This window comes from Henckelia pumila, chromosome 2 (genome assembly GCF_033568475.1).
Source record: "Henckelia pumila isolate YLH828 chromosome 2, ASM3356847v2, whole genome shotgun sequence".
Taxonomy (NCBI): domain Eukaryota; kingdom Viridiplantae; phylum Streptophyta; class Magnoliopsida; order Lamiales; family Gesneriaceae; genus Henckelia; species Henckelia pumila.
Genome location: NC_133121.1, coordinates 83,579,196 through 83,599,653, shown reverse-complemented (window position 1 = coordinate 83,599,653; position 20,458 = coordinate 83,579,196). Strand labels below are relative to the sequence as shown.

At 36.4% G+C, this 20,458-nt stretch overlaps 1 protein-coding gene across 1 annotated transcript; it reads left to right on the top strand.

The window, feature by feature from the left end:
* Nucleotides 1–4,576: 4,576 nt before the first annotated feature.
* LOC140880871 (probable linoleate 9S-lipoxygenase 5) lies at nucleotides 4,577–10,604 on the top strand. The gene is made up of 9 exons (XM_073285721.1): nucleotides 4,577–4,876; nucleotides 7,138–7,439; nucleotides 7,658–7,898; nucleotides 8,098–8,433; nucleotides 8,520–8,605; nucleotides 8,701–8,808; nucleotides 8,912–9,216; nucleotides 9,319–9,582; nucleotides 9,754–10,604. The coding sequence occupies exons 1-9, from the start codon at nucleotides 4,675–4,677 to the stop codon at nucleotides 10,508–10,510; spliced, it is 2,601 nt and encodes an 866-aa protein (XP_073141822.1). The 5' UTR covers nucleotides 4,577–4,674; the 3' UTR covers nucleotides 10,511–10,604.
* The last annotated feature ends 9,854 nt before the right edge of the window (nucleotides 10,605–20,458 follow it).

Below are 20,458 nucleotides of genomic sequence, written 5' to 3'. Positions count from 1 at the left end.
AATGAAGGAATGAGATGCATCAGTGTCAATAAGTACAAGAGCAGGTATACCATAATGCAGAAATGTACCTGCGATGACTTTCTCATTCTCCTCCACTGCCTGATCATGTCTCAGGGAAAACACCTGGCCAGAAGCTCGTGGCGTCAAATGAGAACTCCCAGCAGGCTGTCCCTGCGACCTCTGCTGAACGGTGGCCTGAGAACTAGATCCTGAACCAGAACCAGAACCGCCTCCCCCAGATAGTGGACAATCCCTCCGGATATGACCAGTCTCTCCACAATGAAAACAAGCTCCAAAAGCTCTACGGCACTTGTCGGATGGATGGTTCTTCCCACAATGATCACACTTGTCCTTCTTACCGAAACGGACAACACCAGCAGAGCCAGAGGAAGAAGAAGTAGATCCAGACTTCTTGAAAGATTGGGCATGGAGACCCAAAGAACTAGCAGGTCTCGACTAAGAGAAAGACCTGTTCCGCCGAATGCTGTCCTCCACCTGGTGACAACGGCTCACCAAACCTTCGTAGGACATGTTGTCGCCAACCGCCACACGGTCATGGATATCAGGGTTAAGGCCCTGAAGGAACAGATTATACTTCATCCCAGAGCTGTCAGCAATCTCGGGGCAATAGGATAGCAGATCAAAGAACTTCTGCTGATACTCATCAATAGACATGGATCCCTGTCACAGACTTAGTAGCTTACCTGCCTTCGACTGACAGATTGCAGGAGGAAAATACAGCTTCTGAAAAGCTGTGCGGAACTCGGCCCAGGTGGCCACTCCTCTCGCCGCAACAAAAGGTGCAGAAGTAAAACTCCACCACTTGCGCGCACGTCCATCCATAAGATAACCCAGGGTCTCCATCTTCTGCTCCTCGGTGCAGTGGAAAGTCTGAAAAGTCGTCTCCATGCAGTCTAACCAGTTCTCCGCATCCTCCAGAGACTCACCCCCAACCAAGGTCTTAGGCCCTGTCTGCAAGAATCGACGTACACTGAAACGGTCCTCATCTCGATGACGATGGCGGCGTTCCCGACGAGGCTCCCGGTCGGCATCACCCCAACGCCCACCAATACTGCCATGAGAACTCTGGTCGTCACGATCTGTCATCTACAAAATTAACCTAACGGTTATCTTATGTAGAATCTAAATCCCAAGAATATTTTGCATCCTCTGATACCATAAATGTAGTGACCCTTACCTGGATCACCTACTAAACAGAACTTAGGCATGCAATTAACTTAATTAAACGGATATCAGAATAAAACTGCGGAAACCAAAAACAATATACAATCCCAAGGAAAGGAATCTGTAAATACCCAAATGTTATACAACCAGATCGAACAGCTGAATCAATCTAATAACAACAGAATAAAACCTAGGCGAAGCTCCAGCTGGCCAAAAACTGCCTAGGCCCTCTTGGATCCACCCGCCTCGTCCAATCGCAAACCTGCCCCATGGAATAGGGTGTCCAGAAACACAGAGTACGAGACGTGAGCATAAAATGCTCAGTACGAGAGTATGAGTATACATGAATGAAAAGTGAACTCCGTATAAACTTGAGGTCAAGGATCAGATAACAGAGACAAGCCGGGCCCTGGTATGTAGCACGTTGTGCCGTCGCTTCAGGAGGTGGCTCCCATACCATAATACCAGTGGATATGCCGGACCCAAATCGATGGAAGTCCAACCACTAACAGGATAGGAAAAACCCTACTAACGGACATCTCGAAGGAGATAGCTCAGTATGCAAATAAATGCAGCATAAATCAATGACATATAAACCATGCAGTCACATAATACATGCATACTCAGTCAGGATATCTCGAACAGTACTTTCGTACCTCAAATCAGTGCAAGCTCTACCAACTCTAGGTCCACGCCTATAGTCTTCTCTACACTGCCAAATGATACTACTATCATTAAAGTGCTCTAAAAGCCTTAACTAAGCTATTGCATACTCCTAAATATTTATAGGAAGCAAAAGTTATACCTTCGTCCGTCGTTAGCCCTTTGATGTTGATGCCACCAGAACTTGGGCACAACTCTGCTATGACTTCCGAACACCTCGATGACTCCCGGGTCAAGCCTAGGAAGGCTAGAACAACTCGAATACGGCTAGAGTAGAGAGGAAATCCGAAATTGGCAATTGAAAATGAATTCTCGACCTTCTATTTATAGACAAAGATCAGAGCCTCCGATCCTCGATCGGAACTTCCGAACCTCGATCAAAACGTCCGATCCTGCCATCGGAGCTTCCGAAGATCCTGATCTGCCACGTGTCAAAATATCACTTGTTGACTTCGGATAGGGGTGATCGGAGCTTCCGATCTTGCCACACGTCATGCCTGACGTAATACCATCCGAGCTTTCGATCCTGCATCGGAGCTTCCGATCTTGTTCGGAGCTTTCGAACTCACCTTCGGAGCTTTCAAACTCTTTCCAAGTAATTATGATTAATTCCTTAATTACTGATTTTGGTTACGGGCTACTACAGTTATTGGGTTAAAATCATCCTCTATTTCAAACATAGTGTGGTACAAGATCAGCTTAAGAAATTCGAGTCACGATCAAGCCACATTCAAGTCATTCGATGCTAGTTCCATTCAACCTTTGCAACCAAAACTCCACGACCAGAACTTGTGTTCGACACTTTTTTTGGCCACATAATTTAATCTAGAAAACACCTGCACCATTAGACTGCACAGATTCCATGCGAGAAACTAGCAGCTTCTGTTCTTTGTTGTTCTTCTGCTTCCAATGACATCCAAACCAGATCTTCATCGTTCAAATTGATTTCACGCTCCCTTAAAAGTTATGAATAAATTTCATAGCGATCCAATGGTTCAAACGATATCTGGCGCTTTTGCAAAGGTTGTCCATTTTCAAGCAAGATTTGTTACCCAAAAGTACGTTCCATGTTCGAGCTATCGTTGTTCAACGAGGAGGACACGTGAAACAAGGAATTTTCGACCATCTAGGACCCTTTTGTTTTCGATTCAAGACTGTAAGTGGGCTTATATATACTTATATATATGCTTTAAAATGAGTATGGTTATGTTTTAAATTTCGATCGTACACATGATGCTTCGTGTCTTTGATATGTATATATTCAGTTCATACGAATCGATTATTATTATGATGCAAAAATGAAAGTAAGCACTGTCAAGATTTGATTTGAAATTTCTGAATTTGATAAGTTGTAATATGACCCTCACACGGTGGATATAAAACCGTTATTTGGCCCTCACACGATGGGTATAAAACCATTATATGACCCTCACATGGTGGGTATAAAACCGTTATATGGCCCTCACACGGTGGGTATAAAACCATTATTTGGCCCCTACACGATGGGTATAAAATCATTATATGGCCTCGCCCCATAGAGGAGTAACATATTAGGGACATATCAAACCGTTATATGGTCTCGCCCCATAGAGGAGTAACATATTGGGACAGATCAATGAATCTTGAAAGAAAAGATGAAATTCAATGATTTATATATGATATGATACTCCTTTGAACTATGCTTTGAAATATGTCTATCTTATGTATTGTACGCTATCGTGACAAATTCCATAAAGAGTCACTTTTGAAATTTTGTTTATACTAGTATATGAAAGTCAATTGTGAAATTACGTATAAGTATATTTGAAAATCACTTTTGAACATATGTTTATATGTAAACTTCGTTATTGGTGTAACGATCGTCCCCCACTTTCTGAGTGTTTTCCAAAGCACTCACCCCTTACTTCTTCTCCAGATAAGACTGAGGAACAAGTGAACGATGACGAGCAAGAGACGTTTTGGGGCTGTCAATGAAGTTCAAAATCTGAAGATTCAAGCATCTGCTTAGTTTTATTATATTTGTTTTCCGTTGTAACCCGCTTCCGCAATTATGTCGTATCTCTGGTGAATTTCTATTGGCAATGTAAAGACAATTATCTATTTATGACAAAGACTGATTTTGGCTATTTGATATGCTACGAGGCTTATTGTTTTTGTTAAACAATGCCGATGTCAACTATGCCCAGTTTCGGGACGTGACAGCCGTCTCATTAGTCAAGTGAGACATATATCATATTCAACCTGATCCATAAAAACTATTATTTTTTATGTCAAAAATTTTACTTTTCACTCCAAATATAAACCGGACAGATCCGTGAGACCATCTCGCATGAGATATATATACTCTTAATCTTTTGACACGAAAGTTTAGTCACAAAAAAAATATATATATATATTTTTTATAATCGTGATAAAACTTTAATTTATTTATATATGCATGTGTGGGCCGGGAAGAGTAATTTGTTACGATAGAATCTTGAACCCGATATTCGTCCAAACCGGAGAAGTTGTCTTACGTGAATGAAGAAGCCATCGGTCCCCCGAGTAATATTCAAGACCAAAAAAATTGACAAAACAACTACCGAGCAGTGAATATGTGATTCGCCAAATTTGAACGAGACCCAGTTAAATGCTGACATTTTCCATACTACGTACCTACTCCTTTTCTCCAATGGATTGTGCCTATAAATATCCCATTCTTATGTAAACTCTTGAATCATCGCTAAACTTTACTCAATATATTCTCAATATTATTTTCAGTACTAAATTATTTATTGATCAGCTTTAATTAATTTGGATATTTTTTGATTAAAAATATTTTTAAAAATGGGTATTTTGAATTTGTTGATCGGGAAAAACATCGAAGTCGAGGAGCACCACGAGAAGAATAAGAAGGTAAAAGGGAGAGTGGTGTTGATGAAAAAGAATGTGTTGGATTTCATAGCTTTGGGTGGCTCCATTGTTGATCGAGTTGATGAATTTCTTCACAAAAAAGTTTCTCTGCAGCTCATTAGCTCCACTCATTCAGGTATTCATTTAAAATAAGTCTTTACTAATCATATTCTTCGTTCTTCTATTTTTATTATTTTTTTTGAGTTGGAGAAGAGTCTGATATAATTGGATTTTGAATTCGATAACTTATTCTAAATTTGAGACGTTGGTATCTTATGAACTATAACTAATCGGCTGGTTCTTGATATTCTTGGTTTTTTATAATAGATTAAATTAAATCTAATACTTTCATATTTAGAATCGATTCAAAACTGAATTTGCATACAATATATATGTAATTATTATCTAATTTTTGAAAAAAAATAAGTTGTTAAATTCATTTAATGAGGTTACATTTTTTCATTTGAAATGAATAAAACAAATATTAGAGAAGTTAGAAAAGAAAACCCTTCAAAACCAAACCCTCATATTCGGTTCGGTTGTATTTGGATTGAGCTATTTGAAACCATTGATTTGAAACCAATCATTATTCTAAATCAATATATTTGACTGTTTGGATTAATTTACTTGGGTGAATTTCAAATCCGTTATTTATTGTTAAAAAAAATCCACCGTTTATTAATTTACCAAATGTAATAATAATTGAAATTGGATTCGAATTACACCTATGATGATGTTATTTCAAATCTATCGTTCAATTCTTTTCTCAAATCAAATTCATTCATTTTAGATCAAATCATTTCATGCAAATGCACTTAATTTTTCGTCGTATTAATTTCCTACCAATCCCATAATAAATGTCTTAAATGCTCATTGGCCGATTATACAAAGTAAAGAGTAAAATAATAGCCGGTCTCGTACTAAAACGAAGCATGTAATTAATAACCATTGTTTAATAATGAGATTGACGTAACATTTTATAACAGCTCCACCAATATGACTATAGTATATTATATACATACCAGCCCCGTGTGAACGTATATATAATTACTTTTGTTAAAAAGAGTACATGGAATTAAAATTGAAAATTTCTAAAATTTCTTATTTTTAATTAGTTTTTTTAGATTTTTTCACATAAATTTTTCTTGTAAAAACAGTAGAGAAGAAATAGGGGGCTAAAAAATTTGGGGTATTTGGATATTTTAAAATTACATCAAAACATTATTTTGTCTCCTCGAATATTATATATATGTCAGGTCTTTCGTGATGATCTCACAGATCTATATACGTAAAACATGTCGACTTAATTCATAGATAGAGTGAAAGGTAATATGTTTGGCATAAAAAGTAATAGTCTTTCAGGTCATGTCGGATCAATTATGATATTTGTCTCACAAAATCAACTCACAAAACGATCTCATAAAAGTTTATCAAAACAATATTTTTGATATAAAAATAATGTTTTTATAGAGCTCAAATCAAATATAAAATTCATTTTATAAAATTGACTCATAAAACCGTCTTATAAACATTTTTTGAATATACACAAAACACACATCCCATATAACACAAGTTGGCCGATAAAGAAAATTTTACCTCTACACGCTTCCAGCCTTCCACGAAATTATGAAAATAGTTGATTAATATTCTTTTTTGAAACTAGTTGGTTAATTATCTGATACACTAAATCAGAGTTCCATCTCATATGTTGTCACATATATATATGAACGTAAATTCTATCCTTTGGATGTGAGGATCCAAGATTGAATTTTCCGTTTCAATTGACTAATTTCTGCACCTAGTGGTGCTGTGCATCATATATGTATGCAGTATTTAATACGTTGGAAGTTATAATACAAAGAAAAAATAATTATATTAAAATTATTGAGAAAGTTTCGGGGCTTTCACTATCAATGACGTTGGTGAAATGGAAAAACTGGCATTGCATGTAATATTATTAATGCACTTACGTACTACTGCAATATTTTGACCACATTTTTTTAAAAATAAAACTATATATATTTTTTCTTTCTATTATATAATATATTTATTTTATCCCTGACCATGATTATTTTTGGTAAAAGAAAATAATTTAAAACCTCATAAATTTCGGATAGTTCCCAACCAAAGTTACCAAAAACAAAAACAATAATAATTAATGCCTAGCTTCTTAATGACAATAAAAATAATTAACATACACAAGTTTAAAACTATCCTGATCAATATTCTTAGATCACATTGTTGTGGATGGTTCGTGGTCTATTTGACATCTGCGCTCCAAATTAGGGACGAGGTCTCGAGTTTTGAGATCCTATTGTATAATTCGTTTGCATAATTCTAAGACGATTTGGCCGACCGATTCGACGAGATGATCATATATAACTACTTGCAATGCAGATCATCATAATAATGGAATGAAAGGGAAGTTGGGAACCACGGGGCACTTGGAAAATTGGATCACGAATATCACCTCTCCAACGCCACAAGATTCGACGTTCGACGTCACGTTCGACTGGGACGACGAAGAGTTTGGCAGGCCGGGGGCGTTTCTCATCAACAATTTTCATCACACCGAGTTTTACCTCAAGACACTTACTCTGGAGCATGTCCCCGGACATGGAACAGTCCACTTTGTTTGCAACTCTTGGGTTTATCCTGCTCACAGATATGAAACACCCCGCGTCTTTTTCTCCAATCAGGTATATATATATATATATATATATATAGAACAGTCCACTTTGCATCATACATTACTCGAAAATCGCAGTTTTTTTTATGATCGAATTTCCGGAATTATATATATACATGATAATAGTACATAGTTCACATGCATGCATATATATACTTTTGTGTGTACGTTACTTAATTAAGGTACATATAATGTGTATTAATTAGTTTACGTACTGAATTTGTTCAGAGCTATCTCCCTGGCGAAACACCAGCATCACTAGCACATTACAGGGAACAAGAACTATTGACCTTAAGGGGAGATGGAAGTGGTGAGCTCCAGGAATGGGACAGGGTATATGACTATGCCTACTACAATGACTTGGGCAATCCAGACAAAGGTCAAGATTACGCTCGACCGGTTCTCGGGGGATCGTCTGAGTATCCGTATCCTCGGAGGGGAAGAACAGGCAGGCCTCCTGCAAGCACAGGTTACAAAATCTTACTTCACATCACATGATGAGATAATATTATATATAGTTGAATTAATAATATACTGTTGTGTACCTATACCTATATATAATTTTTGATATAGCGGCAAACGATTAGTCTTATAATGTCAAAAGTATATACGACCAATCTTGTTGAAAGTTGGCATATATTGATTTAAAATCCTTTTCTTGATGGCAGATCCTAGTTCAGAGAGCAGGATCTCATTGATTGAGAGCTTGAGTATATATGTTCCAAGGGACGAACGGTTCGGTCACTTGAAGATGTCTGATTTTCTTGCTCATGGGCTGAAATCCGTTTCACAGGTGCTTCTACCTGAGCTGACGAACATACCCGACAGCGTGCAAAATGAGTTCGATAGCTTCGAGGATGTTCTTCAGCTGTACGAAGGCGGAGTCAAGCTCCCAAATGGCCATCTGCTTAATCATACTAACAACCCCTTGGAGTTTCTCAAGGAGTTTCTTCCAACCGATGGCGAGGGACTCTTTAAATTTCCAATGCCTCAGGTGATCAAAGGTACGGCGTTAAAACTATAATTTCAGACGGAAAATTGGTCCGGTAACTTGTCCTGTTTTTAATTTTCGTGGTGTAACTTGTCACAGAGGATAAATGGGCATGGAGAACGGATGAAGAATTTGCAAGAGAAATGCTGGCAGGAGTCAATCCTGTCATAATCACTCGTCTCACGGTTTGTGTTACCTTAAACTAGTCACTCCCTTTCCATAACTTTAACCTTTGCTCTCTATATTTCAAATATATTAAATTTTTTTTTTGATGTTACAGGAGTTTCCTCCCACAAGCAAGCTGGACCCAAAAGTCTACGGGGATCAAACGAGTAAAATAACACCAAATCATATTCTTAATCAACTAGATGGACTCAGCATCGATCAGGTAATCATGAAATAGATGAAAAATTGGCGTCTACTTAATCTAGTTGTCTGTCTGTATTCTTGAAAAATAAAGTATGACAAATTTTGTGTGATTTCACAAACAGGCAGTTGAGGCAAACAGATTGTACATCCTGAATCACCACGACTCTCTCATGCCATATCTAAGGCGGATCAACACGACCACGACGAAAACGTATGCCACGAGGACTCTGCTTTTCTTGCAGAGCGACGGGCGTTTGAGGCCGTTGGCGATCGAGCTGAGCTTACCACATCCCGATGGAGACCAGTTTGGTGCCATTAGTAAAGTATGCACTCCAGCTAGAGATGGTGTCCAAAGTTCCATTTGGCAGTTGGCCAGAGCCTATGTCGCCGTTAACGACTCCGGTGTCCACGAGCTCATCAGTCACTGGTAATGCAATAATCTTTGGTGGAAAACTAACAAATGAAAGATATATATTTTTAATGTAATAATGTGGAGTACTAATTTGTTCATGTGTGTATGTATATATAGGCTACATACACATGCCGTGATAGAGCCATTTGTTATTGCTACAAATAGGCAGCTAAGTGTGCTTCATCCCATCTACAAGCTTCTGCATCCTCATTTCCGCGACACCATGAACATCAACGCTTTCGCAAGACAAATCTTGATCAACGCGGGCGGGATCGTTGAAACCACTGTTTTTCCATCCAAGTACGCTATGGAGATGTCTTCTGTGCTTTACAAGGATTGGATTTTCACCCATCAGGCCCTTCCGGTTGACCTTGTGAACAGGTAAGTATTGTAAAGTAATCGAGTCAATTCACGAGCTTTTTTGTTTAATAGGCCGTCATAATATTCATACTAAACCTCCAAGCTAGACAAAATTTAAGCCTAAACTCGTTTAATTCCACGCTCGAGGCCAGTTTTTTTTGTTTTTGACATGACACCAACTTTCCCCTGCAGAGGAATGGCAGTGGAGGACTCGGATTCGCCACACGGAATTCACCTGTTAATTGAAGACTATCCATATGCCGTGGATGGACTAAAAATCTGGTCAGCCATAGAATCATGGGTGGAGGATTACTGCTACTTGTACTACGAATCAGACGAGGCTATTAAAAAAGACACCGAGTTACAATCATGGTGGAAGGAGGCTAGGGAAGAGGGCCATGGAGACAAGAAAAACGAGCCCTGGTGGCCTAAAATGGCGACTCGAAAGGAGCTTATAGACTCATGCACCACCATCATATGGTTGGGGTCTGCCCTCCACGCTGCGACGAACTTCGGTCAGTACCCTTATTCCGGTTACCTGCCCAACCGGCCTACCATAAGCCGACGTTTCATGCCCGAGCCGGGAACCCCCGAATACGATGAGCTGTGCTCCAACCCCGACAAGGTGTTCCTGAGAACCGTCACGGCTCGGCTCGAAACGATGCTCGGTATCGCCATCATCGAAATTTTGTCTAGGCATTCCTCGGATGAGGTGTATCTTGGACAGAGAGACACCCCGGAATGGACGGAAGATGCGCGCGCTGTCGAAGCTTTCGCGAGGTTCGGCGACAAGTTGAGTGAGATAGAGAAGCAAATCACAGAAATGAATGAAGATGAGAGATGGAAGAATAGGGTTGGACCTGTGAAAATGCCATACACTTTGCTCTACCCGACAAGTAGTGACACTGGAATTACTGGCAAAGGGATTCCCAATAGTGTGGCAATTTGAATTGAGCTCATTCATGCATATATTGATGCTATGCCTATGTTATTTCATTTGTTCAAATTTGTGTGTTGAATTGTACTTTTGAATTTATTGATTATTTGTAACATTGTCTATAACTGTATTATATTGATTTTATTTTATTTTTTTCCAACTTCGTATATGTAATTCATTTTTAAACAATTAATAAATTGAATCAATGTTTAATTTGATATTGCATGTTATAGTCAATCTAATTCGATATGTAATTTAATATGATATATATATATATTGACACATTCACAAAAGTTCTTATATATGTAGGTTCGAAAGTTTATGGCTTTACCAAAACTATAGTTGGTTGTAATGATTGAACTAATTAAATATTTTAAACCGTACAACAACTCAAACGTCATATTTCGTTCGATCTAATAGACTAATACTAAAACACAATTATTGTAACCCAACAACATCTATTTTTGCCCTGATTGAATTACAAGTTGGACCCAAGTATTTGCATTAGAATAATAAGTATACTTAATAAATCTTTACGTTGATACTTTCTTGCTTACTAAGGTCAAACGTTGTTCAGTTCCACTATATGTTTCAATTTCCAATTTTGGTTGGTTTTCTTTGCTATTTTTTGTAATTTTGGTCTTTTCTCTTATAGAAAAATGATGTAACATCCATACAACGTTTACGTGTTCGAAATAATATTGATGTGTGCAATTTCACCCATCACTTTCAATTAAATTAAAAAGACTAAAAATGTCACAAACAAAAACAAACATAAATCAATAATTTATATATTTCATTTTATTCTCGTGTGGATAGTTGTATAAGGGCTTCTTCAATTTAATATTATGTTGGCGTTTTAGTGTTGGATTTCTTGCTCCAACCTAACGTTATTTCAGTGTTAGGTTTGTGCAATGCTACGCTATTCCTTTTGTTTTGTTTTGTTTCGTTTTATTTTATTCATTGTTTGTTTTTTAATTTTTTATTATAATATATATTAACATTATTTATAATATAATTTAATTATATTATTATGTAAATTTTTAAATATTTATTTTAGATGTTTTATTTATTCAATAATCAACTAAATTTACGTTTCGATTTATTCAGATTACTTTTATGTGTGATTTTAATTTTTTTGAGTAGTTAATTAATTATATTAAACTAATTTAATAAGTTTAAGTATTTAAAATAATGAAATTATATTTTAAATTTTTTAAAAATATATCGTAAAATATATTTAATTTAAAATTTTAATTTATTAATATTTCTAATACATATCTATGTAGAAATTATTTTAGATATTATTGATATTTTAATTATGGTGTTTAAAAATATTTTGTAGAATAAATTAGTTTTTGTGAATAAAATAATAAACAAATATTTCGAGAATATTCCTTTAGTGTAAAATTTAGGTTAATAAGTTGGAGATGAGTTTTGAATTTGGTGTAGAAATTACACCATTTTGAAGTTAATGTTATACCAAGATAGCGTAATAGGTGGGAGATGACTTAATAGCTAAAGAAAATGGCCTCTTCGTTTGCTAATTTAACAACACAATAATAATACTATTATTATTATTATTATTATTATTATTTTATCTTATTGTTATGGATTTGTTAGTGGATAAGAATCGACCCATGTTTGCTTGCCTCGTTTGTGCAAGCTATATACGTTTGATTTATAAAAAAAATATTATTATTATTATTATTTAACAAGCTAAATTTTTTTGTACTAAATCATGAGCTGACAATATAATTATTTATAATTTGGTTCTTATATTGTTTATGGATTCATAAAACATAAATCAAGTTATTATGGGTAAAATCAGTAGGTGAAATCACAGTTTCAAATATTTGATAAAAAGTTCTCTTTAAGCTCTTTAGCCGTTTGAGCCGTGGTTTGACATTTAGGCGATTTTGAGCGATTTTCTGAGAACTGATATCAAACTATTTGATAATATCCTATGTATGATTTTATAAAATCATATACTGATTTGTAATATCCTATAATAATTCGATCTTTGTGTTTCATGGTTTCAGAATGGTATCAAAATAAAATAAAAACACACACTGTTGGCTGGAATTTATTTTAAATATAATGGCTTGCGAGATGCACAATCGTGGGCCATTTGCAAAAATAGGCCCCCCACAAAATTCTTTTAAGTTTGTAGGCTCCTAATAAATTTTTTTAGGTGAATACGCTTTCTTTTAATTAACATTTAAGATAAATAATAATTAATTTTTAATAGCTTTTGGATATTGTGAGCCCTTTGAGAAAGGGCAAAACCCCACCACAAACAAACGGCTTCTTCTTCCCAACCGCTCTCAATCTTCATTTAATTTGTTGTGTGATATCTTCATTTATTTTCTCCAAAAAATTCTAGATGAAAACCAAAGCTTAATAACTTTCTCATTCTCACAAAATATTTTTATCACTGGAGATATATATAAGGTATTTTGTTTGTTCATTTATGTTTTTATATTTGTGGGTTATCCATTTGTCAAGTAATTTGATATGTCATTCAGTTTGTTGAAACATTTATATCAGTCGGTTAGTTATATATTCCAGTCGGTTGATAGAATTAAATCGATTGGTTACGTTTCAGTAGGTTAAACCATGTAGTACAGTCCGTTTATAGCATTCGATCAATTGGTTCCGTTATATATTGCAGTCGGTTGATAGAATTAAATCGGTTGGTTCATTTCAGTAGGTTAAACCATATAGTACAGTCCGTTTATAACATTAGATCAGTTGGTTCCGTTATATATTGCAGTCGGTTGAAAGAATTAAATCGTTTGGTTACATTTTCAGTAGTTTAAAACATATTTTACAGTCGGTTAAGTTATATATTTCAGTCGATTGAAATAACTAAATCGTTTGGTTATATTTTCAGTAGTTTAAAAAATATTTTACAGTTGGTAATAGCATTCGATCAGTTGGTTAATTTTCAATGCGTTATTTATTTAGTTTTTTATTTTTTTTTACAGATTTTGCGAACGGAGATATGATACAAATCTTAATTATTTTTTATGGCGAGTGGAAGGCTGATGGTGAACATAAATATTCATGGTGTGATGAAAGTAATTCGGGATGGCATGACATATCTTTTGATGATGGTAATGTGAGTATTGAAGATGTTGAAGATGCAATTTTTGAAACACTTCATTTGGATAGGCATGATATGGGATTGAAGCTAAGTTACTTGCCAAAAATTGAGGTATGCAATCCGAGACCAATGTATATAAACAGCTCACGAGCATTGACAACATATCTGTCTTTTGGTGTTTCAAGTGTTAGACCTTTGCTTCATGTTGAAATGATAAAAAAAAATTGACTTCGAAAAAAATGACAAAGCTAGAGATGTTGAAGTTTGTAGATATCTTAACGATGAGATGATTGACAATTGTGAAACTGAAGTATATGGTGGTGATAAGAGAACATATGATGAATATTTTGATGGGGTATTTTTTGAGAATGAGTTAAACAATGAAATGAATGAGCATGAAGATGTGGTGGTGGATGAAACAACAGATAATTTAAATGTGGTAACCGATATAGTTGAGTATGAATGTGTTGTGAATGAAGAGAATCATGTTGATGAGCTTACATTGTGTACAACAATGAATACACAAGTTGAAAATTCTTATCACGAAGAGAATCATGTTGATGATCGTACATTGTGTTCAAAACAGAATACACAAGTACGAGATGTTGAAAGAGATGTGACTTATTCATTTAATGATTTGTCTAACTTTTTGTCGGTCAAGAGTTTGAGAGCAAGGATGAATTTCAAACAAAGTTGTTTAAGATTTGTTTAAATGCCTCCTTTGAAATAGATGTTCGGAAATCCAACAAAAAAGTATATGATGTTAGATGTGTGACACCAAGTTGCAACTGAAAAATACGTGCATCACAAATAAAGAATTCATCACGGTTCTGTATACGTGTTAATCGTAATATCCATACTTGTGACCTTTCATATCGGAGGAAAATGCAATGGCAAGCAACTTCAGACTTTGTATCAAAGATTTTGGTCGAAAATTTTAAAGGACAACTCAGCTTGCCTGAACAAAAAACCATTATCACGATGATGCAAAAAAAATGTATTAAAATTAGTTATTTCAAAGAATGGAGGGGGAGACAAGTTTCTTTGGATAAGTTACTTGGATGTCCTGAAGAGAGTTATAGAATTATGTTTGTATTTGCATATGATTGAGCAACTGAATAAAAACTCAAAAACTGATTTGGTGACAGATTCAACAGGTAGATTTAAATATATGTTTTTAGCATATGGGGCATGCATCGACGGATTTCGTAGAATGAGAAAAGTTTTATATGTTGATGGAACATTTTTAAAGTGCAAATATAGAGGTTTTTTACTTGTTGCTACAGCTCAAGATGGTGACTTTTATTAGTATCCTATAGCATGGGGCATTGTTAATTCTGAAAATGATGATTCTTGGACTTGGTTTTTGCAGAAGTTGAATGAGTTTATTCATGATGATCCTAGATTGGCAATCATTTCTGACAGATATATATCTATTATTAATGATGTTCGTACTGTATATGAGCATGCATGACATGTACATTGCTCGTGGCATCTTTCACAAAATCTTAAAAGAGTGTCTGGCAAAAAATGTGGGGTTGATTTGTTTATGAAAATAGCATGTGCATACAAAGTGTCTGAATTTGATGACTTGTACAGATGTTTGAAATAAAGGTATCCCAATATTGCATCGTATCTTGAAATGCATTCATCTCCTGACAAATGGTCTAGAGCTCATTCTGTAGTGACCCGCACCGTAATCACCTACTAATCAGAAGCTTAAGCATGCATTTAACTTAATTAAATAAATCAGAAATTAAACAGCGAAAAACTTAAACATCAATAAAATATTGTTTACAACCATATCGAATAAAACCCAATGTATTAGAGACAAAAGCCTAGATAGATATCCTTGATGGTCATCAATTGTCTAAGCTCTCCTGGAACCACCCGCATCGTCCAACCGCAGACCTGCCCCATGGAATAGGGTGTCCAGATGGAACAAAGTACGGGACGTGAGCATGATAAGCTCAGTACGAGAGTATGAGTATACGGTATTATATGTGAATGTATGCAAGTGAACTGTGTACCAAGACACGAGGTCAAGAATATCTGATCAAGAACAAACTTGGGTCCTGGTATGTGCCACGCTGAGTCGTCGCTACAGGAGGTGACCAACATACTAAGAAGCCCTGATGGTGACCTAACACAAGTACACATGTCCAACCAAATATCAGTGACCTAACACGAGATTCGTGTCCAACTGATTTTGGTGACCTAACACATGTCTCTGTGTCCAACCATCTACTGACAGGATAAATATCCCAATACCGGATATCACAAGGATATAGGCTCAATATGCTCATGTATGCAACATACAGTCGTGACATGCTGTATATATAAAGGCATATAAAACATGCAATCACATAATCCATGCAAACACATAATGCATGCATACTCAATCTGTATATCTCGAATAATACTTACGTACCTTACTAAGACAGATCCTAGAAGCTCCCATCTAGGTCCAAGCCTACCATGCAACACTACAACATAAATAACCATGCATTACCTAGCATGCCAAACATCACCTACTAGGCTCTAAAAGCCTTAATTAAACTATAGCCTACTCTCTATTTACTATAGGAAATCAAAGCCATACATTCGTCCGTCGTCATCCCGCTAATGACGCATGCCCCAGAGCCTGGGCATAGCCTAGCTATGACCCCTGAACGCCTCGCAAGAGCTCCGCCGCCTGGCTGCTACTGCGGACACTGTCCGCTATAAAAAATATACTATTTCCTACTCCAACTCTTAAAGAAAGAGTCCCGAAGCCCTTAAATAGAGCGATTACCGGGAGAGGAGAGGAAAAATTGCACTTCAAAATGAGGAATTCGGACCCCTATTTATAGGCGGAGTTCGGACGGCCCGAACTACCACTTGTCAGAGCCATTTTGACACCTGGGATTTGCTGAGTTCGGACGGCCCGAACTGGTCCGTATGCTCCGAACTATTTTGGTCCTTTTGAACTCATTTTTGGACCCCCGGGACCTACCCTACCATTTTCGAACGTTCCGGATCTGATTTTCCACTTATTTTTACCAAATAAGGACTCCTTAAACATGTTTTGATACTTTTAAAATTATATGTCATTTTTTACATGTTTAAAATCAGTTAATCTTGTAAAATGGAACCGGGCTACTACATTCTCACCCTACTTAAGATATTTCGTCCTTGAACAATCTTAAGTACTGAATGCAGTAAAATACTGAATAAAAATATTTTATTCAAACTGATTCATTTTACAAGTTACAATCTGAAAATACAACAATTCAAAATAGCTCTGGATAATCTGTACACATACGACTCTCAAGTTCTCAAGTGGCCTCCTCAGTGCCAATATATATTGATATCTATCTCATAACTTCAGATAAAACCTGAAATGAGAATACGGATTATCCTGCCATGGATAATAACTCCTTTGCTGAATTCTGACTTGCGCTACTAGTTGAACAAAACTGTTTCATCCTTCTTTGGAAAAGTCCTAAAACCAATACAACCTAGCAAATCCCTTAAATCGATCTCATCGAATCTAACATATCAATGATCTAAAGCATCCAATAGACATTCCGGAAAATTGGTGACAACAATCCCGCTGGACCAGATAACCTTAGATCTCAGCTGCTATCATTTTTTCATGTCTAAACACTTGATGCTATCTTGTTAGTATCCATTAAAATTCAACCGCTTTGCTAGATCAATTTCTGACATTGAAGTCCCAGAATTACTGAAAATCATTCCTGAGAAATAAATATCTGAGTACTATACTCATCTTATCAGTCTACTAAAAAGTGAACAATTCCAATTCGTTCTTTATGCAAAAGAATATTTAGCTCCCCATCACGGGTTATAACATATGTATTTACCTCAGACAAATAGTTGCAAATAGTCACTGGGCACCAAACTTGTACCAGTTTAACTGACCATTCCAAAACATACATGAACACCTAATTGCTCATCTTTCCACTATCCAAATGAATTCTTATATTGTCGTATCCATGCTGTAACTGTAGTAGCCCGAATCCAGTTTTAGTGAGTATTTGCTAATTAATCCAATAAACATGATTAAGGAAGTTCCAGATGGGTTAACAAGATTCGGAAATGGATTCATAACGCTCGATAATGGTTAGAGGGTTGTCGAGTTCGGAGGCTCCATTGTCGAGTTCGGAGGCTCCGATGTAGGAGTTCGGACGGCCCGAAGAGGGTTCGGATGCTCCGATCGTTCTGCCGACAGACGTCATGGATGACGTCATTTTGCTGACATAAGCAATGATTCATTATCGGGTTCGGACGACCCGAAGCTGTGATCGGAGGATCCGATCATGTTCGGAGGGCCCAAAGTTAGTTCAGACGGCCCAAACTCCGTCTATAAATAGAGGTGCCGAGATTCACATTTGAGCACTGATAAGTGTATTTTATACACTTAATTTATATATGATTTTAATTGTTAATTGTTTGTTTCGAGCAGATTTATGTGGGTATTTTGTTGTTTTCGTGCTTACAGATAATTATTAATTTTATTGGAAAAAGAAGAAATTAAAGAGAAAGAAAGAAAAGAAAAGAATCAAAGAAAGAAGAGAAATAAGAAGTCAGGAGAGGAGAAGAAAAGAAACGGATAAAGTTAATTGGGCTTTCTTATGGGCCTTTGTGGTTAGCGCTAAAACTTAGCGCTTGGAGAGTGCAATCGCGCATGAGATTTTCAGAGGAGAAACTTGATAACAGAGGCCTATACGCGCGCGCGTGATTTCTGGAGCGGGCGCTTGTCGCTAAATTCTGAACTTGGAAAGTTTTAATCGGAAGGAAATTTTATATTTTGTGGGCTTTTGAGTGGGCTTTTGAGAGGCGATATAAAAGGCAATTTTTCATCTGACTTAGAGGAGGAGAGCCGCCACAGACGTACAGAAGAGGAATCAGAGATTTGATCGAGAACTTTTGGGAAGGAATTTCTGGAGCTTAATTGAAGAACAAAGACGGAGTTTGATCGACCGAACACGGCGTCGACGACGGATTTGTTTATTTTATATTTTATTTTATTCTGAATATGTTTGAATTTATGGATTATTGTTTTATTCAGAATTTTATTATGAACTAATTTTTATAGTCTAGAGGTCGGATGGAACCTGGTGTAGACACTTTCTTGAATTTTTGATTTTATTGAATTGGATTTCTTCTAGATTAATTGTTTTTTCTAGAATTGATTGTCTTTTCAATTATCTGATCAATAATTGATTTGTAATATTTATTTGAAATCTGGTACTCGGGAGAGGAGATTTTGAATAGGATCATTGGAAAATACACTGTTAATTGTTTATCTGACTCGGGAGAGCTTATAACTTTAACAGAGCTTTTAAAGAGAACATAGTTTTGAATTGATCACTGCAAGTAGATTCTTAATAGGGATAGTGGAATTCAATTGTAGTTGATATATTTTATTCGGCACTCGGGAGAGGGAATAATACACGTAAGTGTTCTTGGCTATTAATTCTTTGAAATTCATGAAGATTAATTAATTAGGATTGATTGTTGTTGAAAAACCAGGTGAAATCTATACCTCTAGACCATTTTATCTGATTGATTTTTAATCTAAAAGTTGTGTGCGTGTTTTTAAATCTCTTAATTATTTATTTTAATTGCAAAATTCTTGATTATTGATTTTCTAGATAAAGTTTGGACTATTCTAATTACAAGCACTATTATTTTCATTTTACTCCCTGAGGGATCGATACTTGATTTTATCACTATATTAAAACTTGACACTCGTACGCTTGCGAGGAATTTTCACAACAAGTTTTTGGCGCCGTTGCCGGGGAGTAAATTTGATTAATTTTTAGTCTTGTTACCAATTAGTCTAGATTTTAATTTAGAGTTTTTTTTATTTTAATTTTAAGTTGCTAATTAATTTCTTTTTATTTTTAATTGCAGTCTATGCGACGATCTCAAAGTTCTAATTCTCTACTTTTTGATCCCGAGATCGAGCGCACTGCACGTGCTTTAAGACGAGCTAGAAGAGAAGAACTTGAAAGAATGGCTGAACAAGAAGAAAACCAAGCTCCCCTAGTGCCTATTAGAGATCACTTCAGACCGACGATCCAGGCTCACTACTCTGGAATCGCTCGTGGAACTATCAATGCAAACAATTTTGAGCTGAAGCCTGCATTGATTAACATGGTTCAACAGAACCAATTTAATGGGAGCGCCATTGCCGATCCTTATCTACACCTACGCACATTTTTGGAGATAACCGATACGGTAAAAATTAATGGTGTGTCTGAGGATACTATACGCTTACGCTTGTTTCCGTTTTCTCTCAGGGATCAAGCCAGAAGTTGGTTGCAATCATTGCCGCTTGAAAGCATCACTACTTGGGAGGTGATGGAAGAAAAATTTCTTGCAAAATATTTTCCTCCTGCCAAAACCACCCAACTGAAGATCGAGATCAGCACCTTCCGGCAGATGGACACTGAACAGTTATACGAGGCGTGGGAAAGGTATAAAGAATTATTAAGACATTGTCCTAACCACAACTTTGCAGATTGGGAACAGATTGAGTGGTTTTACAATGGACTGAATGTGCCTACGAGAATGAATGTGGACTCAGCGGCTGGAGGTACTATATTTGCGAAGGATCATGTTCAGGCTTATGATATGTTGGAGGAGATGACGGTCAATAGTTTCCAATGGCCATCTGAGCGTATAGGAGTAAAGAAGCCGGCTGGAGTGTATGCAGTGGATCCTCTCACGTCCATCACTGCTCAATTATCTGCACTGACTACACAGGTAGCTTCTTTGAATAAAATTAATGTTGCAGATTCAAATGGAGTTGAAGGATCACCGACCATAGAGCAAGTCAA

What these genes read in the sequence shown, in the direction of transcription:
- LOC140880871 (XM_073285721.1), top strand. Translation starts at nt 4,675, where the DNA reads ATGGGTATTTTGAATTTGTTGATCGGGAAAAACATCGAAGTCGAGGAG. An exon ending in GCGTCTTTTTCTCCAATCAG is followed by an intron (nt 7,440 to 7,657) that starts GTATATATATAT and finishes GAATTTGTTCAG; the next exon opens with AGCTATCTCCCTGGCGAAAC. An exon ending in TCATAATCACTCGTCTCACG is followed by an intron (nt 8,606 to 8,700) that starts GTTTGTGTTACC and finishes TTGATGTTACAG; the next exon opens with GAGTTTCCTCCCACAAGCAA.